Source organism: Microtus oregoni, unplaced genomic scaffold, assembly GCF_018167655.1.
Source record: "Microtus oregoni isolate MIOR12 unplaced genomic scaffold, Mior012 000019F_ref0000042, whole genome shotgun sequence".
Lineage (NCBI taxonomy): Eukaryota > Metazoa > Chordata > Mammalia > Rodentia > Cricetidae > Microtus > Microtus oregoni.
In genome coordinates, this window is record NW_024543078.1 from 11,671,666 (window position 1) to 11,695,851 (window position 24,186).

Sequence of the window (24,186 nt, forward strand, 5' to 3'; positions counted from 1 at the left end):
CTATTTGGTGTTCTGTATGCTTCTTGCACCTTCATACGGATATCCTTCTTTAGGTTGGGAAAGTTTTCTTCTATAATTTTGTTGAATATATTTTATGTGCCTTTGAGCTGGAGTTCTTTTCCTTCTTCTCTTTCTATTATTCTTAGGTTTGATCTTTTCATGGTGACCGAAATTTCCTGAATGTTTTGTGTTAAGAATTTGTTGGATTTAATGTTTTCTTTGACCAATGTGTCTATTTCCTCTATAGTATCTGCAGCGTTTGAGATTCTTTATCTCTTGTATTCTGTTGGTTGTACTTGTGTCTGTAGTTCCTGTTCATTTACCCAGATTTTCCAATTCCAGAATTCCCTCTGTTTGTGTTTGCTTTATTACCTCTATTTCAGTCTTCAAGTCTTTAAGTGTTTCCTTCACCTGTTTGATTGCTTTTTCTTGGTTTTCTTTGAGGGATTTGTTAATTTTTTACAGCTTTTTGTTCGTCTTCTCTTCCATTCCTTTAAGGGAATTTTTCACTTCCTTTTTAAAGTTCTCCATCATTTTCATAAAATCATCCTTCGTTTTCTTCTACTTCTTCTGGGTTAGGAAGATCAAGTCTTCTTGTTGTGTGTTCATGGGGTTCTGGTGTTACCATGTTGCTTCTAGGATGTTGGAGGAATTCTTGCATTGGTGCCTATCCATCTCTTCCTTCAAATGAGGCTGGCAGTGTCTTGGTGTCTTGGTCCAATAGTTGCTGTGACTGTCTCTTAGGTCCTCTCAGTATTGGAAAAAACTCTGTTGAAGGGTTCCACATAGCTCACAGGGAACAGGAAGGGGTTGGTGGTGGGGTGGGTTGAGAGATAGCAGGAAAACTCATTGTTGGTGGCTAGAAAGGTCGACTGAGCTGAGGATGAGCCCCTGGCTTTTCTCCCATGTGGAGGAGGTCCTAAGGAGTGGGGCATCAGGTTGTCCAGCCACAGGGCTGCTGCTGACTCACCTCTTAGGTCCACTCAGTATTGGAGAAGGCTGTATAGCAGGGCTCCACGGAGCTCACAGGGAACAGGTGGGGTTGGGGGCAGGGTGGGTGGAGAGATAGCAGTAAAACCTCTAGCAGCTCTTATATTTATTTTACATCTATGTATGTATGCATGTATGAGTGTATGTTTGTATATGTGGATATATGTATCTATTATCTATCTATCTATCTATCTATCTATCTATCTATCTATCTATCTCTTCTTCATCATCATCAATCTGTCCACTCATCATCTATTTATTCTATCATCTATCAATTATCTATTCTCATCTATATATCTGTCTGTCACCCTTTTATATTACATACACACACACACACACATATATATATCTTTTTGTCTGTTATCTCTCTATATTTAATGTAGCATGAGGGGTCTGCTCATTGGGGTTTCTGTCCCACCTGATACCCCACAGTTGGCAAGTCCAAAGAAAATCACACGAAGAGTCTACATTAGGTTATAAACTGATTGGCCCATTAACTCAGGCTTTGTATTAGCTTTTATAACATATATTACCCCATTATCCTTAACTATGTTAGCCACATGGCTCGTTAGCTTTCTCAGCCAGGCAGATTACATCTTGCTTCTCGGTGGCCTGGGCAGGAATGGGAGCAGGAGCTTCCTGCTTCCCAGAATACTCCTGTTCTCTTTTTTTTCCACCTCTACTTCCTGTCTGGTTTTCCCGAATATACTTCCTGCCTGGCCAATCAGCATTTTATTAAAATACATGATTGAAAGAATACAGATAATTCTTCTGCATCAATTTAATATATATCTATCTTTCTATTTATCTATGTATCATTTTTCTATATCTATCATATATGTATGAACCAACTGATTATATCAGTTGGCAGGATGCTTTCAATGCATTCATAATGCTGTGAATTTCTTCTCCAGCACTGCTCAACCCAGGTGTGTTGGTATAAATTTACAATTTCAGCATTAGGGAGACTGAGGGAGGAGGAAGAAAATTTGAGGTAATTGTCAGCCAAATAGTGAGTTTGAGCTTAGACTGGGCCACATGAGACCTGATCTAAGAAAAAAGATGCATCTATGATGATGATCATTCTCATGGTATTGGCAATAATAGTGATGAAACATGAAGATGATCAAAGAAATTACACAATTGGTGATGACAGTGGTAACTACACAGGTAAAGATGATGACTACACAGGTTGTGATGATGCTGGTGACTATGAAGTTATAATCATGGTGAATATACAGGTGATGATGGTGGTGATTACACAGGTGGTGACGGTGGTGACTACACAGGTGGTGATGATGGTGGTGACTACACAGGTGATGATGGTGGTGACTACACAGGTGGTGATGATGGTGGTGACTACACAGGTGGTGATGATGGTGGTGACTACACAGGTGGTGATGATGGTGGTGACTACACAGGTGATGATGGTGGTGACTACACAGGTGGTGATGATGGTGGTGACTACACAGGTGGTGATGGTGGTGACTACACAGGTGGTGATGGTGGTGACTACACAGGTGGTGATGGTGGTGGTGACTACACAGGTGGTGATGACGGTGGTGACTACACAGGTGGTGATGATGGTGACTACACAGGTGGTGATGATGGTGGTGACTACACAGGTGGTGATGATGGTGACTACACAGGTGGTGATGATGGTGACTACACAGGTGGTGATGATGGTGACTACACAGGTGGTGATGATGGTGGTGACTACACAGGTGGTGATGATGGTGGTGACTACACAGGTGGTGATGACGGTGGTGACTACACAGGTGGTGATGGTGGTGGTGACTACACAGGTGGTGATGATGGTGGTGACTACACAGGTGGTGGTGATGGTGGTGACTACACAGGTGGTGATGGTGGTGGTGACTACACAGGTGGTGATGATGGTGGTGACTACACAGGTGGTGATGATGGTGGTGACTACACAGGTGGTGATGGTGGTGGTGGTGACTACACAGGTGGTGATGATGGTGGTGGTGACTACACAGGTGGTGACGGTGGTGACTACACAGGTGGTGATGATGGTAACTACACAGGTGGTGATGGTGGTGGTGACTACACAGGTGGTGATGATGGTGACTACACAGGTGATGATGGTGGTGGTGACTACACAGGTGGTGATGGTGGTGGTGACTACACAGGTGGTGATGATGGTGGTGACTACACAGGTGGTGATGGTGGTGACTACACAGGTGGTAATGGTGGTGGTAACTACACAGGTGGTGATGACGGTGGTGACTACACAGGTGGTGATGGTGGTGGTGACTACACAGGTGGTGACGGTGGTGACTACACAGGTGGTGATGATGGTGGTGACTACACAGGTGATGATGGTGGTGACTACACAGGTGGTGATGATGGTGGTGACTACACAGGTGGTGATGATGGTGGTGACTACACAGGTGGTGATGATGGTGGTGACTACACAGGTGGTGATGATGGTGGTGACTACACAGGTGGTGATGGTGTTGGTGACTACTCAGGTGGTGATGATGGTGGTGACTACACAGGTGGTGATGGTGGTGACTACACAGGTGGTGATGATGGTGGTGACTACACAGGTGATGATGGTGGTGACTACACAGGTGGTGATGATGGTGGTGACTACACAGGTGGTGATGACAGTGGTGACTACACAGGTGGTGATGATGTTGGTGACTACACAGGTGTTGATGTTGGTGACTACACAGGTGGTTATGATGGTGGTGACTACACAGGTGGTGATGATGTTGGTGACTTCACAGGTGGTGATGATGTTGGTGACTACACAGGTGGTGATGATGGTGACTACACAGGTGGTGATGGTGGTGGTGACTACACAGGTGGTGATGATGGTGGTGACTACACAGGTGGTGATGGTGGTGGTGACTACACAGGTGGTGATGATGGTGGTGACTACACAGGTGGTGATGATGGTGACTACACAGGTGGTGATGGTGGTGGTGACTACACAGGTAGTGATGACCACATAGGTAGTGATGGTGATGGTGGTGAGTACAGAGGTGGTGATGATGGTGATGGTTACTACATAGGCTGTGATCATGGTGATCATCACTACAGAAATATTGATAATAGTGATGATGATTGTGGTGACCACACAAATTTTGAGGCAAATTTTCTCTCATAGTTTGTGATGGTGTGGTCTGCCATGTTGGGGAAAGCTTGGCCAAGTTCATGGTTGGATTGTGGGACTGCACTGCTTTCTTCTTGATAGACTATGAATCAGAACTGGAATACAATCTCCATGCCCTCTTTCAAGGCCTCATCTCTTAGCCTCCCAGATAGCACTGACATCTGGTCACTGAGTGGTTAAACCCTGATTTTATAGGTTAAATTCCACATCCAAGCCATAGCAAGCAGCTAGCCTGATGTTTGTATATACTACACACACTCACACACACACACACACACATATATGTATGTATATATATATATATATATACATACATACACATATGTGTCTTATACACAAAAGAGAAATTGAGGCTCCCTCCTCTCAGGAGACTCTGGCTTGAGTCAAGTTGACATAAGACTAGCCAGGACACATACACGTAGACACACACACACATTTAAATTACATGTGTTCTATGTGTATGTGCACAGCAGTGCAGGTGTCCATGGTGGCTAGAGGTGTCAGATTCCCCTAGACTCAGAGTTACAGTCTCAGTCCTCCACTTCTCCTTCTCCTCTTATCCCCTTCCTCCTCACCCTCCTCACCCTCCTTCTTGTCTTCCCCCTCTGTTTCTCCTCCATTCAGTTGAGGAAATACCTCTGCAAGACTGAACTGCAGGCCAGCCTATAGGATACTGTCCTAATTAGTGATTGATGGGGGAGCATCCAGCCCATTGAGGGTGGTGTCATCTCTGGACTGGTAGTCCAGTGAGCAGCACCCCTCTATGGCTCCTGCATCAGCTCTTGCCTCTAGGTTCCTGCCCTGCATGAGTTCCTGTTCTGATTTGCTCCAATGATGAACAGTGATGTGGAAGTGTAAATCAAATCTCCCCAACTTGCCTTTTGACCAATGCATTTCATCACAGAAATAGTAACCCTAATTGAGAAAACATATAATCTTAAAATCAATCATCATCTTCCCCCATGAAATTTCAGTCCCACAGTGATCGGTCTGACCCCATGAGAAATAGAAGTTGGTTCTGTGCCCAGTCTTCTGCAATAGCTCCTGAACCAGAGTTGGCAGCTGGGGAAGGCTGGAGAGCAGCTGTGTCTTCTGAGCGTTGACTGCACTAAGGATTCACAGCCTCTGTGGGCACCTGCACGACATCCGTGCAGGGTCAAGCCCACCAGCATTCTAGTCTGGTCACATCCCCAGCCAAGGATCTTCTGAGAGTTGGTGGATGCCCGGAGAAGATCCCACTTGCTTCAGGGCAATCCAAAGGCTGCCCGTGTTCTAACGGATGGCCCTGTGCCCACTCACATCTATAAAGCACTTATTAGAGTCGGTGGATTATTTTTTAAGTAGGGTGGTCACGGTGAGGAGAGATCTGATAGGGGTAGTAGAGCAGTAGGGGGTGCATATGATCAAAATCATCACACATATGTATTAATTCCTCAAAGAATAGACTAAAATATAATGAAATAAATGACCATAATATTTTAAGTGGGTTCGGTTCCCAGAACCCACATAGTGGCTCACAAGCTCCTGTAACTCCAGTTCCTAGGGGTCCTTCTAGCCTCTGTGGATTCTGCACCACTTAGGAAAAGAAAAACCACGAGAAAATAAAGTGCATATAAGTCAGGAGCGCTCTGTGAGGAGGGTGCCCTATGACACGGCTCCGTCAGTGGGTTCTGTCCAGCTTTGTCAAACCGGTTTACACAGGGCCAAGCGACGGTTAGTGTTGCTGGTTGAGCATAAGCAACTTAACAGTTTGTGCCTCTCTCTCTCTCTCTTCACAGGCTGCAGTGGTGTACAGAGATGGGAGACGACCACATTCCTTACGCTGGGACAAAGTCTCAAGGGTAAGTTAGCTAAGGAGAACAAATGACTGGTCTGAACAGGACTTTTTCTTTGGAGAGCTCTCATCTCACACTTTGTGGGACTGAGTTGCAGGAAGAGCAATGGTATGTACACCCTGCTCCAGGACACTTCCTTTGTGCTCTGAAATTGCTGTGCAACCTCAGGCAAGATACAGAACATCTCTGGATGGTTTTAGGGACCGAAGTGCGTATGTCACGGAGGCGCTGTGAAGCCTCTCTTCCTGTGTCAGCCCCCTCCCTTACAAATTCTCCTTTCTCGTCTTCTAATCCTGGTGTTGGTGTTGAGAGAGTAATAGCGACATTAGGATGTCTTTTTCTTGTCTTGTAACTCTGGAAAGCCATAATCAAACCTAGTCATTGGATGTGAGCTTGTTTTGGGTCTGTGCAATCCATCTTTGACTATAAAGGTTATCAGTGTCAATCAATTTATAAAGAGAAGAGGTTTGTTTTGGCTCTTGTTGACAGGGAACTCCAACTTTGGTTGGTTAGCTCCAAAGAGAGTGGAACATCATTACTTTTCTACTTCTGGACTGCAGATGCTGTGGGACCGCTTGGTCTTCTCACCCTGTTTCCTCCCTGAAGGGGCATCTGTGAGGCATCTGTCACTCCAACCAGGGCGGCGTTTGTGAGGCATCTTTCACTTCATCAAGAGGGCATCTGTGAGGTGTCTGTCACTCCATCAAGAGGGCGTCTGTGAGGCGTCTGTCACTCCATCAAGAGGGCGTCTGTGAGGCGTCTGTCACTCCATCAAGAGGGCGTCTGTGAGGCGTCTGTCACTCCATCAGGGGGGCATTTGTGAGGTGTCTGTCACTCATACAAGGGGCCGTCTGTGACGCATCTGTCAATCCATGAAGAAAGTCACTAGCAAAAGCAGGGATCTGAAACTTGCCTAGAATGGCATGTGTATTAATTCTCTGAGAATTTCATCCAAGGACATTGTTTGTTTTGATCCATTCATCCCCTAGTTCCCCCCCTCTGTCTCCTCCCAGAACCACTCTCATCCCCCCTCCCAGCTCTATGTCTTCTTTTAAAAGTTAAATATTTTATGTAATATTCACATCTGGATTCCCTTTCCTCCAGCTCCTCCTTTGTCTTCGCCACCACTTTTCTTCCTAACTCCATGTTCTCTCTCTTTATTTTTCCTTTTATTTATTATTTATGTAAAATGATGGAAAATTAAAATATGATTGCATCATTTTGCCCTTCTTTTTCCTCCCTTCAATGTCTTCCATGTCCCTTTCCTGCCACTCTTCACATTTCTGGACCCTTTATTTAATTGTTCTTGTGTTATTGGTACACACACACACACACACACACACACATCCTCCCCTCCACATACCAACCCACTCATAAACATATACACACATGCATACACACAAACAGTTCCCTAGCATACCATACATATATATGTACACAACAACACTCACACACAAACACACACATACCCCATATACACACATACTTTCACATACACATATGTACACACAAATACATCCCAAATACCAGCACAGCATACATGCATATACGTACACATAGACACACCCCCACATCTGCACATACCCCCGGTGCATACATGAACACATACATATACACACATACCCCTTTATACACCCCACAATACACAATGCATGCAACCTGCTCAATTCATTTAGTTCTACTCTTGTGAATAAAATTTCAGAAGTGACCACTTGGCATGGGATAACCAGCTGGGGACTATTCCCTGGAAGGAATGGTTCCCCTCCCTCCACATTCTTTGGTTTCCCGTCTGTCTTTATCTAGGGGTGGGGGGCCTGTGAGGACTTCCACTTTAGCACGCCTGCTGGTATCATTCGTGTTCAGTGATGCTCAGGCAGCTGTATTGCTGAGGTGTCATGGGTGAAGTGTCTCTGTCACTTCTTGCAGACAGGATCCCTCAGCAGACTTCCTGGTCTGCTGGCTCTTGCAATCTTTCCACCCTGTCTTTTTGGTATTCCCGGAGCCTTAGGTGCAGGAGTTGTGATGCAGACATATTCTCAGGAGCCAGGCTCCCCTCTCTGCACGTGGACATGCTGCACTGTGGCTTTCTGTGATGGCCTTCCTTTGCTTCAGAGAGACACTTCTTGATGAGGGCCGAGAGCTCCACTGATCTGTGGGTAGAAGGATGCATTTTTAGAATGCAGTTAGAAACGACCCTGGTTTAGGAAAGTGGTGGTAACAGGCTCGCCTTTAAGATCCACCACTTCGCTAGCCCCGGGGAGTTGGCTGGGTTTCCAGACATGACTTTCCTCCTGTTGAGTGGGTCTTCAATTCAATTAGATAGCTGATGGTCACCTCTGAGGTATGAGTGCCACTGATGTGTCTTTAGGGACATCTTGTCATTGGGAAGCATTGCCAGCTCAGGTGGGACAACTTTATTTTATGTATATATGTGTCTATGCATATGTGTATATACACATATACATACATAAGTATATATACATATATACATACATATATGTATTTTATATATAATTCTAGGTAAATATAAAATAATGACTCTATGGTTTTCCAGAAATCCTTAGTGTTACTTATCATTCCTCCCAATGAAAACCTCCATCTCTATTTTTCCATCTCCCCCTTCATATCACCCATAATCTCTATGTTTCCCTCTCTAGGGTCCCCACACTTTGTGGCCCATTTTTATTTTCCTGATTTCTGCAGTTACTCCAGGATCTGTACTCAAAAATTGTTCTCTCTCTCTGTCTCTGACTGTACAGTCCAGACTGGCCTTGGATTTGTGAACTCTTGTCTCAGCTTCCAAGTGGCTTGAATTGTCGGCACATGCTTCCATAACCAGTGTTAGCTTACCTTGAATACAGTGCGTTCTATTAACAGGAGGAATAGGAACAAGAAAACAGTAAATGCTTAGGAAGAGCCAGAAAACTACACAGTCTTTCACATCCCCTGATATGTACAGTATCTCTCTCCCAAGGCTATGAATTTGATCAAGTAGCTTTTGCTTTCACTGTGGTAAACTTTAGACTTATCAAAACTTAAACATTTATTAGAAATTTATTTACTTGTGTGTATATGCATTTGCACACGTGTGGTAATGTGTGATGGTCAGAGGGCAGCCCAGGAGAGTGGAAGATTCTCTGCCTCCACCACATGGGTCCTGGAACTGAATTTGGGCAATAAGGTTTGAGGGAGGGACATTTGTTTGTTGAGACTATCTATCTATCTATCTATCTATCTATCTATCTATCTTTCTTTCTTTCTTTCTTTCTTTCTTTCTTTCTTTCTTCTTCTTCATCATCATCATCATCATCATCATATCATCATCATCATCATCATCATTATTATTATTATTATTATTATTATTATCTATCTCTTACTTAATTTAAATTTTTTTTTGACAAATTTCTCATGTCCAAACAATGAAATATGATAATTTTACCCCCACTGTCCTTAACATACCCTCCCAGCTTCATGTGCTCTCTATTTAAAAAATAATTTTAAAAAGGTGAAACAGTGGGGACAGGAGGCCAATCTAGTAACAGGACAGCATGTCCAAAGGTACTGGGGATGCAGAGATGGCTTTTAGGTCAGGGAAGGCTGTGAGCTGGAAGGTCAGTAGGTCCCCAGTCACCCAGGACAGGGTTCTTATTCTGGTTTTGGAAGGACTTAAAGTTTGAGAGGTTTACATGGAGGGTCCCCAAAGAAAAAAACCAAAGAGACAGAGGGTGCTGGAAGTGTGCAGTGTGGCCACTGCAGAGACAAAGGAAGCTGGAGAGAGAGCTGGGGCCCCAAGTGTGGGTGGGAAACATTGGGTAGACTGCAGGTAGACTGAAGTTGGCTCTCAGGCAGTGTGTCAAGAATGCAATGAGAAATGTAAGAACAGTGATCGTCTGTCTTCACGTTTCAGGGCACTTCACAAAGGTCTCACCCTACCATTTGATGTCTGCATCATCATTGCTTTTAAATGTTTTTATTAGCACATAGAATCATACACAATAATAGGTTTGCTATGCCATTTTCTTACATGTATATTCACCCCACTGCCTGGTCTTGTGTCCCACCCTTTACTTCCATTGACCTCTGTCTTCCTAACTGAAAATGTCAGTAGAATTCCTATACGAAACTGAAAATGTCAGTAGAATTCCTATACGAATAATGTAGATGCTGAGAAGAAATCAGGGAACAAACTCACTCACAGTAGCTCCAAACCGAACCAAATCAAACAGAACATACACATGTGCACACACATATACATACACACAGAGACACACAAGACGGGAACACAAACGTACACACAGACACACATAGGCACGCAAACACACACACATGCAGGCTCATACACACATGCACACATGCATAGACAGACAGATATGCGTGCACACACACACACACACTCACTCACACAAAACCACCTCATCTGGGGATAAATGAAAAAAGGAACAGTGTCTACTTGTTATAAGACACTGGAGGAGGGAACTGAGGCTGTCACTGTGGAATACGGCCTCTTGTATTCCTCTTGTGGGAAGAGAGAACATAGGGCAACCATCCTGCTGAACACAATCCACACAGTCAGCTCAATCCCCGTCAAAACACCAACACTGTTCTTCGTAGAAATAGAACAAAAATCCTCAAATTCATACTGAAGCATGACAGGCCACCAAGATCCAAAGACTGTTCTGACTAGAGGACAGTGCTGGCTGTGTCCCTGCCCTGATCTTCCATTATCCCATAGAGCCACAGTCAGATAAACAGCGCGGTGCTGCACAAGAGTTGGTTCAAGCCAGTATTTGCACCCATTCTATCTACCACCCATGTCAGCATTACTTCCCAAGCCTACCCAGAATTCCACACTCTTCCCATTCCTGCCTGGATTATACTGAACATGCCTCTCACAGGCAAGGACAATCTTCCACCCCTGGCCATCCGGCTTCTGGATTTCTGAAGCTCACAGTTCCAGCAGTTAAAATTGTCACCATGCTTCCTCTATCCAAATCCTCGCCATGGCTCCCATCACTCATCTCATTAGCTGCTTCTCACATTGCTGTAACCTCACACCCAGCAAGGAGACACCTAGGGAGGAGGAGTTGGTTGGCTCCTGGCTTGGAGAGAGAGTGTGTTAATGTCGGGAAAGGTGTGATGGCAACTGGTCGCATCACAGACATGGTGAGGGCGCAGAATGAGATGGGTGACATCGCCCTGCCCCTTTGCTCAGTCTAGATCCCCAGCTGGTGGGGTGCAGACTCACTTCAGGAGGTGCTTCTTCCTGCAAGTATATCACAGAAACTGCAGAGGTGTGTCTCCCAGGAGACTCTAAATTCAGTCAAACTGACAATACAGATGAATTATCACACTCAAGTATACACACAAAAAAAAATCAGAATTATTCAATGACTTAGAAGGTCCATCTGACTGTGGGTCTCCTCTGCCCTCCCCACTTCCCCTCACTCATTCTGGCCTCAAATTTGTACTGACTTCCTTGCTACCTGTAGGATCAGGAATAGTTCTGACACAGGGTCTTTGCATTTATTATTTTTACTCATATGTCTCCACAACTCATCTTTAAAAGAAATATTACTCTATTATCTATCTGTCTATCATCTACCTGTCTGTCTGTCTATCTATCTATCTATCTATCTATCTATCTATCTATCTATCATCTATTCATCTTTCATCTCTGTCTATGTATATCTTTCTGTCTGTCTGCCTGTACACACATGCAGCTCAGAGGACAATGTGAAGGGAGTCTGTTCCCCACAATTCTTGTTTATTCCTTCTAGGAGTTTGTGAAATGTCTGAAGGAAGTCTGTATGGGATTCCTTCTAAAGAAATTATGCCTCCTTCCACCTTTCAATTCTTTCCTCCCCAGTTCTTTTCATTTTTAACTTGACCTTTACTCACCATCTGGCGTGCTATGAAGTTTTATTATTTAACTTTTTGCATTCTTTGCAAAGCCTCTCTTTGTTCATTCCCTAGTGAGAACCTACTGTTGTATGTACAAGGCCCATTGGGGAGGTAGGTGGGAACTGACTGGTGTTGTTTTAATAAGTGGTCACATTGACAATTTACATTTATGTCTAGAGATTTGTGCTCTCAGCCTTGGTCAGAGGCTCGTGGGTCATGCAGACACTTATCACCGGCCAAATTCCCAAAATTAAGTGACGCAAGCATCTACCACACACTCAGGAAGTCAAATATCTTCCACATCAGATTCACATGGTTATATGAGCAATAATCAATTGAGCTTCTTGAATGTGGTTTGGGATAAATTCTTTGGACTGTGGCTAGTGCCCTACCTGGGGTGAGAATAGACGTTTTTTTGTGTCTCCTCAGGAAGTCACACAACATAAACTTATCGTGACATTATCCTCCTGGTCCCTTAAAGTTGGGTTGTCATCTTTGGGCAGCGGGGACACTTTCCTTGAGTTCTCTAATCTTGTCCTCTATCCTGACAATACTTTTCTTCTTGGGGGTATCTGTTGATGGTTTCCACTGTGGTTTAACAATCTGAAACATGGCCTGGTATTGGCATAAGAACAGACAGGAGGACCAATGTAACCAAATCGAAGACCCAGATTAATCCACACACTTTCAAACACTTGGTTTTTGACAAAAAAGCTGAAAATATAAAATTGAAAAAAGAAAGCATATTTAACAAATGGTGCTGTCATAACTGGATATCAACATATAGAAGAATGAAAATAGACCCATATCTATCACCATGCACAAAACTCAAGTCCAAATGGATCAAAGGCCTCAACATAAAGCCAGCCACACTGAACCTTATAGAAGAGAAAGTGGGAAGTACACTTCAACACACTGGGACAGGAACAACACTGAGGACCCTAAGAGAGACATACATAGATCTAATTTACATGGCAAGTAGAAAAAGACAAGCTCTTCTGAGTAAATTGGGAGCATGGGGACCTTGGTTGAGGGTTGAAGGGGAGAGGAGAGGCAGGGAAGGGAGAGGCAGGGAGGGGAGCAGAGAAAAATGTAGAGCTCAATAAGAATCAATAAAAAGAAAAAATCTGAAGCCTGGCTTTCAGCTGCTCTCCTCTCAACAGGTCTGGTGTTTACAGCCCCACGCCCACGGATCCTCAGCTTTGCTAACTGGACTGTGTTTCAGATGCACATCTCCTATGCTGGCTTGTTTTCTGTGTTGTGCCGCTCCTCTCCCATCCAGGGTGGATTTCCTCATTTCGTTCCTCTGCTTGTTGGCACAACCTTTGGGGTCACGGATCATTCTGGTAGCAGAGTTTCAATCAAGGTCTTCACTCAGGCTTTTACTCCCATCAGCACTGATGGCTTGAGTAGTCCAGGACCCATAGTCTTTGGAGAAATCATGTCACCCGGCTTCTTCCCATTCCTGGCTTTCTGTTGTCATTCATTTTTGTGCTGGTTTGGATGCCTTTTCTGCTTTTATTTGAGGAAGCTACACTTGGGGAGTCAATTCAGGCACAAACGTGCTCATCTCTAAGCTCTTCTTTTTTTTTATTGAAAAAAAAATTTCTGCCTCCTCCCAGCCTCCCATTTCCCTCCCCCTCCTCCCACTCTTCTCCTCCTCCCCCCACTCCTCTCCCCCTCCCTCTCCAGTCCAAAGAGCAGTCAGGGTTCCCTGCCCTGTGGAAAGTCCAAGGTCCTCCCCCCTCCATCCAGGTCTAGGAAGGTGAACATCCAAACTGGCTAGGCTCCCACAAAGCCAGAACATGAAGTAGGATCAAAACCCAGTGCCATTGTCCTTGGCTTCTCATCAGCCCTCATCGTCCTCCATGTTCAGAGAGTCCGGTTTTATCCCATGCTTTTTCAGTCACAGTCCAGCTGGCCTTGGTGAGCTCCCAATAGATCAGCCCCACTGTCTCAGTGGGTGGGTGCACCCCTCGTGGTCCTGACTTCCTTGCTCATGTTCTCCCTCCTTCTGCTCTTCATTGGGACCTTGGGAGCTTAGTCCGATGCTCTAGTGTGGGTCTCTGTCTCTAACTCCATCCATCACCAGATGAAGGTTCTATGATGATAAGTAAGATATTCGTCAGTATGGCTATAGGATAGGGTCATTTCAGGTTCCCTATCCTCAGCTGCCCAAGGAGCTACTGGGGACATTGCCCTGGGCACCTGGGAGCCCCTCTAGGTTCAAGTCTCTTGCCAACCCTAAGATGGCTCCCTTAATTAAGTTATGTGATTCCCTGCTCCTCTATCCAACCTTCCTTTCTCCCAATCATCCCGTTTCCCCAAGTTCCCCCCATTCTCCCCTTCTTACTTTTCTGAACACACTGAACCTGATAGAAGAGAAAATGGGAAGTACACTACAACAGATGGGCACAGGAGATAGCTTCCTATGTATAACCCCAGCAGCACAGATATTAAGGGAAACATTGAATAAATGGGACCTCCTGAAACTGAGAAGCTTCTGTAAAGCAAAGGACACTGTCACTAAGACAAAAAGGCAACCTACTGACTGGGAGAAGATCGTCACCAACCCTGCAACTGACAAAGGTCTGATCTCCAAAATATATAAAGAACTCAAGAAACTGGACTTTAAAATGCTAATTAACCCAATTAAAAAATGGGGCACGGAACTGAACAGAGAATTCTCAACAGAAGAAGTTCAAATGGCCAAAAGACACTTAAGATCATGCTCTACCTCCTTAGCAATCAGGGAAATGCAAATCAAAACAACTTTGAGATATCATCTTACACCTGTCAGAATGGCTAAAATAAAAAACTCCAATGATAGCCTTTGCTGGAGAGGCTGTGGAGGAAGAGGTACCCTCATCCATTGCTGGTGGGAATGCAAACTTGTGCAACCACTTTGGAAATCAGTGTGGTGGTTTCTCAGGAAATTTGGGATCAACCTACCCCTGGACCCAGCAATACCACTCTTGGGAATATACCCAAGAGATGCCATATCATATGACAAAAGCATTTGTTCAACTATGTTCATAGCAGCATTATTTGTTACAGCCAGAACCTGGAAACAACCTAGATGTCCTTCAATAGAAGAATGGATGAAGAAAGTGTGGAATATATACACATTAGAGTATACTCAGCGGTAAAAAACAATGACTTCTCGAATTCTGCATGCAAATAGATGGAAATAGAAAACACTATCCTGAGTGAGGTATCCCAGACCCAAAAAGAGGAACATGGGATGTACTCACTCATAATTGGATTATAGCCACAAATAGTGGTCATTGAGTCTATAATTTGTGATCCTAAAGAAGCTAAATAAGAAGGTGAACCCAAAGGAAAACATATAGTTGTTATCCTGGGTATGGGAAGTAGACAAGAATGCCGGGCAAAAAATTGGGAACTTGGGGGTGGGGTGGGACGGGGGTAAGGGGAGATGGGGAGAGAAAAGTAAGCTCTTCTTATAAAGACCAGCTTCTCCATCCATTTACCTTCATCTCTCACAAATACAAGGCCACTTTCTGGAGAAGATCACCCTGGCAGGCAGCAGGGTGCGCCTCCTCCGTTCCTTTACGCGACTCCTTGAATTCCCTATTGCATTGTTTCAGATGTCCACACTCTTCTTTCCAGGCAACCTAGGTGTGAACGAATGTGAAGACACTACCACGTGTCCGGCTTATGCCACCTGCACCGACACCACGTACAGCTATTACTGCACCTGTAAACAAGGCTTCCAGTCCAGTAATGGACAAACCAACTTTAAGGGCCCAGGAGTGGAGTGTAAAGGTGAGTTTTGTCGTGTGACTTTCTGGGGACATATAAACCCTATGTACGGCAGTGCCACAGGCCAGAGAAAAGATCCCCACACCGTGCTCAGGCAGCTCAATTGTTTATTGATCATATAACCATGAGGAGGGCCTTGTGAATCTGTTATGGAAGGTATCTTGACTTCCTGAGTCTTGGGAGTCCCTCCTCCCTGGGGAGGGTGTGCTTCAGTTCAGAAGAAATCACTACACAAGTGTTCACATTCTATCAAAGCCTTCCAGTGTTCGGTAGGTCAGGCTCATGCTGGCTGGGCACTGGGTGTGGTTACTTCCTGCCATTCCTACCACACGCCCCAAATTCCTCTCTTCCTGGTCACCCTTCCTTTCTATCTATTCATTGGTACAAATACATATCTAAATAGGCACAAAGCTTTCCATTTCCTCCCTCATGCCCGCCTTCTTTTCCCTTTTCATCTATACACTTATCCATGCATTTGCCTATCCATCTGCCCTTCCATCTGTTTGTCTGCCTGCTAACTCATTACGCCTATCAATTAATCTACACAAAGGAAAACCATCTACACTCCTCCCTCCTTACGTCTCTCTCTCCCTTTCTTCTCTCTTCTCTTTCTACTCACCCATCCACACATCGGGATACCAATCTCCACACACCTCTCTCTCCTTCCCTTCATCCACTATTTCTCCTGACTCCTCTTCCTTGCAAAAACTCACAGATGGCTGTGCCTCAAGACTGAGTGTCTCAAGAGGACAAGATGTGGTGTTTGACTTAGCAACCCACTGTTATGACCTGGGAACCCAAATTTAAGACTGTTCAGGTTTAAATAGAGAGACCCTGGACCCCATCAAAGTCACCAAATGATGAGGACTCTTAAAGCAAATAAAAGGAGGTTCAATTTGTAGGGCGAGAGCAGTTTGTCACTCCAACTTTTCTCTTTGCTCAGATGTTGATGAATGTCTTCAAAGCGACTCACCTTGTGGTCCTAACTCGGTCTGCAAAAATTTGCCTGGGCGATCCCAGTGCAGCTGTATTAGTGGCTTCTCTTCTCCCACTGGGAAGAGCTGGATTCTGAAAAGTTCAGGTCATTTTCCCTGCACAGGTAATGTCTTCAGACTCTCTGCTGTGGGTCTTCAGTGGTCGGAGCTTGATGTTCTTCCCTCATTCTTTTTCTTTGCCTTGCAGACATTGATGAGTGTCAGAAGGGTGGGATCTGCCCTGCATACTCCAACTGTTCGAACTCTGTGGGAAGCTATAAGTGCACCTGCCACCCTGGCTTCTTCTGGAATGGCCTTGTTTGTGAAGGTTTGTGGCACTTGGTTTTTGTCATTTTCTATATGTTTTTGTCTGTGTCGAGGACAGAACCCAAGGCTTAGCACCTGCCACGCTGGGTCACTTGGCTACACCCCTGCTCTTTTTAAATTTAACCATTCACAGATTGTGCCAAACTCCTCCTCCCCCTTTTAACCCACATATTTACTGCTTCCTTCCATGCCTTTGTTGTGGCCCTGTTGCACTTGATTGTGTTTGATGTGACCAAGAGAAACTTCACAGTGTCTCCACCACTGAAGGAAATCTCCCTTCCTACCATTTCCAGTAACCATAGCTGCTCAGGGAGGAGTGGGGCCTCAGGAGCTGCCACAACTTTTGGGAGTTTATGTGCACAACAGTTCTGTCCTGTCCAGAAAATGTGGTACCTAACAGCACTCCTCCCCATCCTCTGGCCGTTGCATTCCTTCTGCCCACTTTCCATGTAGATCCCATTCTTTTTTTTTGTATTATAAAGATTTATATATTTATTATGTGTACAGTATTCTCTTTGCATGTATGCCTTCAGATCAGAAGAGGGCACCAGATTTCATTACAGATGGTTGTGAGCCACCATGTGGTTGCTGGGAATTGAACTCAGGATCTTTGGAAGAGCAGGCAGTGCTCTTAACCGCTGAGCCATCCCTCCAGCCCCCTAGATCCCATTCTTGACCCTAGCCTGGGCCTCATTCATGTGCAAGTGCCAATTAGTCCCAGAGAAAGAGCAGAGCCATCAGGCTTCTGGAGACCCGAGTTTGGAACTGACACCCACCACTTGTGCATTCTATTGGCTAGCACAAGCAAGAGGACAAGATGGATTCAAGGAGGTGGGGGAGTCAAACGTCATTTCCTCGCGGGAGTAGTGGAGAAACCACGTGGCATTAAATCCACACCCCAAAGTGTGGTTGCAGGAGGGATGAAGGATAATGACTATTTTTTTGTGAATGTTGATAATTATGTTTTAAAACTCTTTGCAACATTTCAACTTATGTTCTTTTGGCCAGAATTTATTCTTATGGCTATGTATAGCTGCAAGGGAGGCTTGGAAGCATGCCTCTGAGTGGCCAGGAGGAAAGAGAGCACGTGTGTTGGAGGGTCTTCATCATGCCAGCTACCAGTTAGCACAGAGAGTGCATCTTTCAAGTGTAGTCTTCTCTTCTCGATCCCCCACTTATATTCTCCTACATTTCCCCCCTCCAACTCATCAGATAAAGATGAATGTGCGGAACACGACAGTTGCCCAGAGAATGCTTCTTGCCACAACACTGTTGGAAGTTATTATTGTACGTGTGACTCAGGACTCGAATCTAGTGGTGGAGGGTCAACATTCCAGGGCCTGGGAGAATCCTGCGAAGGTAGGTGAAGGTGTTGACCAGGAACTTAGATAAAACCTAGTTGCAAAGGCAGTTATAAAAGGTTTGGGCTTAGGATGAATTCAAGATTTTCATCTGAAAAGCTGAAGCCAAGAGTTCTTCCTTCTGTTTCCTACCTCTCCTCTCCCCTCTCTCCCTCCCTTCCATCCTTCCTTTGTTTCTGTCATGCTTTTGGGTATGTGTACATCACGCTACATGTGTGGAGGTCAGAGAACAATTTTTGGGAGCTGGTTCTGCTACGTTTCTGCTGCTGCACTGCACACCTACCGAGATTACCTAACTCCTCCCTGTGTGCTGTGCATCATAAACATACTAAGGTTCTGGATTGCTGTCAGAGGGAGCACAGCCTACCTGACCTTGATCTTTCTGTACCTGTGTTTATGAGTTAGTACCACTTCATCAGTGACATACTTCCTCCCGCAAGGCTTCAGTTCTTGAACCTCTCCAAACAGCACCATCAGCTGGGGACCAAGTGTCCAGATGCCTGAGCCTCTGGAGATCGATCATTCATTCCCAAGGCACCACATTCCAGCCCCTGGCCTCCACAGGCTCGTGGCCATATTATAATGTATAATGCATTTAGTCCCAGCCAGAGTTTTACATGCTAATACTTTCCTGGCTCAAATGTCATCGTTCCTCATAACTCGACTTTCTGTTTAGATGTGGATGAGTGCTCCAGGAACTCCACTCTTTGTGGCCCCACCTTGATTTGCATCAATACCCTGGGGTCCTACAGCTGCTCCTGCCCATCTGGATTCTTTTTGTCAGTTCCTCAGATTCCTGATAATACAGCAGATATTAACTGTACAGGTAATCTCCTTAGCCATGTGGAGGAATCAATGGGTATTAAATGAATCCCAAATATAGTGACTTATAAAAATGGGCATTTGTTCTTGCTAACAATGAACTAGTTTTTCTGTTTCATCTAGTGTCCCGAGGGCCTGTGTCTATAGTAGCTGATAGGTCTCAATAATTAGTCTCTGGCTGGGCACTCTACTGAGACACCAGTTTCCACAGTGACACTCAAGCTTCCTCCTGTTTTGAAAAAAGTGTGATTCTAAGAGCAAGAATGCAGAACATGCCAGGTATTTAAGAGTCTGAGCTTGTAGATCCCAGAATATCACTAATATCTTATCCTGTTGGTTACAGTCAGGAACCAAACTAGAATCCAAAGGGGAAAAACTCTGCGTGTCATTTGGTTAATTTTGGTTGTCATCTGGACACAATCTAGAATTGTCTTGGAAGAGTCTTGATGAGGAGGAGTCTAGGTCAGGTTGATCTGTGGGTATGCATTCTAGTTTCATTCTGTTGCCATGACAACACCATGATCCAATCAGCTCAGGGAGGTAAGGGTTTATTTGACTTACACTTCTAGGTCACAATTTGTCACTGAGGAAAATCAGGGCAGGAACTCATGTCAGGAATCTGGAGCAGGAACCGTGGAAGAGTGCTATTGGCTAGGTCACTTTCAGCTTTGTTCACAGGTTTATGCTTAGATAACTTTCTTCTACAGTTGGGGACCACTTGCCCAGGGATAGTGCCACTCACAGGGGACTTGGTTCCATCAATTAAGACAACAAAGCCAGTTCCTCACAGATATGTCTACAGACCAATCTGATGAAGACAATTGATGAAAATGTCCTTTTAGGTGTTTCTAAACTAGTCAAGTTGGTGGTTAATGCTAACTAGAACAGCACATCTGTGGAGGATTGTTGTGACTCTGTTAATTGATGTGAGGGGATCCTCCCATCATGGATGGTGCTATTCATTGTAGGCACTCTTCCCTAGGTTGGGGGTTCTGAATTGCATGTGGTAAAATCCAGCATCACACATTTGTTCATTTTGGCTATGAATGTGAGTTAGAGGAACAATAATCTCGAATGAACTAAAAACAAGTCCCAAACTCTCTGACCTTTGGCCTCTTAGGGCCTCCACAGAGGCCACTTCAAGTTCCTTCCTTGACTTCCCCACAACAATGGCTGCAAGCTGGAGCTGTGACCTAAAATACGCCCTTTCTTCCCTAAACTGCTTTTTGCCTGGGTATTTTCTCGTGGGCAACAGAAGTGAAATCAGTGACACCAGCTGCTGGGGTCAAACTGAGCTCCTTATCGTTGCTCTGCAAATTCTTTCTGCACAGAATCATCACTCTCCCATGTACTCGTTCCCCACTGTACAGATATCGATGAGTGTGATGCCATGTGCCCTCCCAACTCGTCATGCACTAATACTCCTGGGAGCTACTTCTGCACTTGCTATCCTGGCTTTGCGCCGAGCAATGGACAAGTGACTTTCACAGACCCAGAAGTGGCATGTGAAGGTGAGCCGAGAATTTCCCAGGTGGCCTAGCATGTGCCCTTCTCTGCATTTTATGAAGTTCTTTATATATTTGCTTTTTATTGCAGATATTGATGAATGTATCCAAGATCCATCCCCATGTGGACAAAATTCTGGTTGCGCCAATGTCCCAGGCTCCTACATCTGCAGCTGCCTTCCCAACTTCCGACCAGATCCAGAAGGATCCGAGGCATATGGCAACTTCAGTTGCAGAAGTAATGTCTTAGTGCATTGGCAAGGGTAGCTGTGTCTTTGCTTCACTTGTAAAACGTTTTTCTTTTCTATTAACTTGGTTCTCTGCCTACTTTTATCTCCCCTATGCAGTATATTCCTCCTATTTACTCCTTTATGGATTCATTGGTCCATGCACTAATAAGTTATGGAGTGGATTTTGGATCAAGTATGCTTTTTTTTTCCAGACAGTGTTTCATGTAGTTCAGGTTAGCCTCTCAAACTCACTGCTTGCCTTGAACCCCATTTGTCATCCCTCTATCTACCAACTGCTGGAATCGTAGGTGTTCACGACCACATGCAGTTTGAAATATAAACCTGAAAGAGTGAAGGTCATATTGTCCCAGGTTACAGTATGCACCAAGGTCCTGGGGTTCACACACGTTAGATGTAAACAGGAACCATGGGAAGAGTTCAGGCTCCCTGGGGCGTTGGTGTCTTGTGAAAGCATTTCATTTTTTCTCTCAAGAACAAAAGCTTTTTTTTTTTTTTTGATTTTTCAAGACTGGGTTTCTCTGTAGCGTTGGAGCCTGTCCTGGAACTAGCTCTTGTAGACCAGGCGGCCTCAAACTTACAGAGCTTTGCCTGCCTCTGCCTTCTGAGTGCTGAAATTAAAGGTGTGTGACACAACTGCCTGGCTTAAAAGCTTAAAAAAATTTTAAGTAATGGATATTAAAAGGTTTTTGGCCAGATCACAGTACTGAGCATGAACACAGGTTGGGGAGGAGCTCATGAGCCTACTGTCGCGGGGGGCAACTGCTAACTGCCCAGGGAGGGCCAGTTTTCTCCAAGGATGTGCCCCTTTGTATTAGTTACTTTTCTGTTGCCATGATGAAATACCATGGCTGAGGCAGCTTTAGAAACTTAGGGTTCCAGAGTGTTAGAGTCCATGATGGTGGAGAGTGATTGAGGAAGACACCCAGTGCTACCTCTGACTTCCAGATGCACAGGCATCCATGCTATACACGCATGCAAATGTTCATACACACGTACACCACACACACACACACACACACACACACACTAAAATCTAAAGTAGAATGTGTGCTGCCTGAATGGCTGCAATGAAGCACAATGACAACACAAATGTATCTAAGGTCCTTCCCGCCACAGGGCTCAGCATATCACCAGTGGCATTCTGTCCTCTGCTTGCTCCTTCCCTGTTTCATTTTTCTGTCTCCTTCTCACAATGAACCATTTAGAAATAGTTATTATTATACCTCTTCATTCCCACTGTTAATTTTTTTATTTATGGTACCTAACACAATGTAAATATTATGTTTGTTCTGAGAAAATAGTGAGAAGAGCATCATTCAGACGCAAATCCTCCTTCCGTTATTCTTTTTCTCCTCCCCTTCTTCCTCCCTTCCTCCCTTTCCCCTTCTCTCCTTCCATTTTCCTTTCTTCCCCTACCCCTTCTTCCGTCTCATCTACTATTTTCTTCTCCTCTCCTTCTTCTCCCTTTCTCCCCCTCTCCTCCTCTCTCCTTTCTTCCTATTCCTCTACACCTTTCCCTCTCCTCTTGTATCTCATGCTTTTTTTCTTTTTTTTATTGAAAAAAAATTTCTGCCTCCTCCCAGCCTCCCATTTTCCTCCCTCTCCTCCCATTCCTCTCTCCCTCCTCCCACTCTTCTCCCCCTCCCTCTCCAGTTCAAAGAGCAGTCAGGGTTCCCTGCCCTGTGGGAAGTCCAAGGTCCTCCCCCCTCCATCCAGGTCTAGGAAGGTGAGCATCCAAACTGGCTAGGCTCCCACAAAGCCAGAACATGAAGTAGGATCAAAACCCAGTGCCATTGTCCTTGGCTTCTCATCAGCCCTCATTGTTCGCCATGTTCAGAGAGTCCGGTTTTATCCCATGATTTATCAGTGCCAGTCCAGCTGGCCTTGGTGAGCTCCCAATAGATCAGCCCCACTGTCTCAGTGGGTGGGTGCACCCCTCGCGGTCTTGACTTCCTTGCTCATGTTCTCCCTTCTTCTGCTCCTCATTTGGACCTTGGAAGCTCATTTCGGTGCTCCAATGTGGGTCTCTGTTTTTATCTCCATCCATTGCCAGATGAAGGTTCCCAGTGATGGCTCTCCTGGTGCCGAGATCAGATCTCCCTGCAGGTCAGGTAGCTTGTAAACAAAGGGCCTACCTTGCTTGCTGCAGGCAGGCTATTGAGACAAAGGAACCACCACCCACTCGGTTGCCCTCACAACTTGGTCCCAGCACCCAAACAGGCTGAGCTGGGTGATGTTATGTGCCCCAAGAGGGGAGGGAGGCAGAAGGGTGGGCGGTTTCTGGATGCAAGCTGGGTGGGATAGGCTCTCATGCTTTTTGTTACCCTTTACAGTCTATTCATTAAAGCCCCTTCCGACTTACCACTTTCTCCACACACTAACATCCTCTTAAATATATTTAACCTGTGGAAATCAGGATCTGTATATGAGTGACAATATGGAGTATCTTTTTTTTTATAAATCTCTGTTACCACAATATAATATTTTCCAGTTCCATTCATTTTCTTAGAAATTTCATATGGCTGGGGCTGGAGAGATGGCTCAGTGGTTAAGAGCATTGCCTGCTCTTCCAAAGGTCCTGAGTTCAATTCCCTGCAACCACATGGTGGCTCACAACCATCTGTAATGAGGTCTGGTGCCCTCTTCTGGTTTGCAGACATACAGACAGAATATTGTATACATAATAAATAAATATTAAAAAAAGAAATTTCATATGGCTGAACAATATTCTGCTATAATATCTATATCTATATCTATCTATCTATCTATCTATCTATCTATCTATCTATCTATCTATCTATCACATTTATCCACTCATCTGTTGATGGACAGCTAGGCTGATATCTCTTCTTGATTCTGTTCCTCTTCTTGAAAAGAATCCTTCTGCCTTCAGGCATGCACCAGCTTGTTTACCTTTGTTTGTCATATGGAGGGCCATATTAGACAGGCCCATATTTTTATATTACATGGCGGCCAGACTTTTAGGCCACAGTCTCACTTGCCACACAGAAGGTGGGCACCTAGCCATTTTAGACCAGCTAAGGCCATTCTAAACAAAAAGTCAGGATATGCTAATGTCACTCGGCTCCTTCTTTGTAATTGTGGGAGGTCGCCTGGGGAAGAGGTGTTAATTTAGTCTAAGTGACAGAGTCATCATAGTTGCAGATGAGACCTAAGTCCCACTACCTAGAATACAAAATGCTAATCAATTTCCCCCTCAGTTTACGTTTTGGTATAAAAGCTGTTTAGAGAATAAACGCTGATGATATTTCAGGATGTGAACTCAGGA

The 24,186-nt window shown here is 44.8% G+C and overlaps 1 protein-coding gene across 1 annotated transcript in view; it reads left to right on the forward strand.

The window, feature by feature from the left end:
* The first annotated feature begins 2,063 nt into the window (after positions 1 to 2,063).
* The window catches only part of Adgre1 (adhesion G protein-coupled receptor E1), a 76,081-nt gene continuing 53,958 nt past the window's right edge, over positions 2,064 to 24,186 (forward strand). The window contains exons 1-10 of the mRNA XM_041669494.1: positions 2,064 to 2,160; positions 3,588 to 3,785; positions 5,716 to 5,976; positions 15,505 to 15,660; positions 16,601 to 16,756; positions 16,840 to 16,959; positions 18,171 to 18,317; positions 18,996 to 19,145; positions 20,512 to 20,652; positions 20,738 to 20,884. Of these exons, the coding sequence (XP_041525428.1) occupies positions 2,064 to 2,160; positions 3,588 to 3,785; positions 5,716 to 5,976; positions 15,505 to 15,660; positions 16,601 to 16,756; positions 16,840 to 16,959; positions 18,171 to 18,317; positions 18,996 to 19,145; positions 20,512 to 20,652; positions 20,738 to 20,884 (1,573 nt within the window). The remainder of the gene's footprint in view (positions 2,161 to 3,587; positions 3,786 to 5,715; positions 5,977 to 15,504; positions 15,661 to 16,600; positions 16,757 to 16,839; positions 16,960 to 18,170; positions 18,318 to 18,995; positions 19,146 to 20,511; positions 20,653 to 20,737; positions 20,885 to 24,186) is intronic.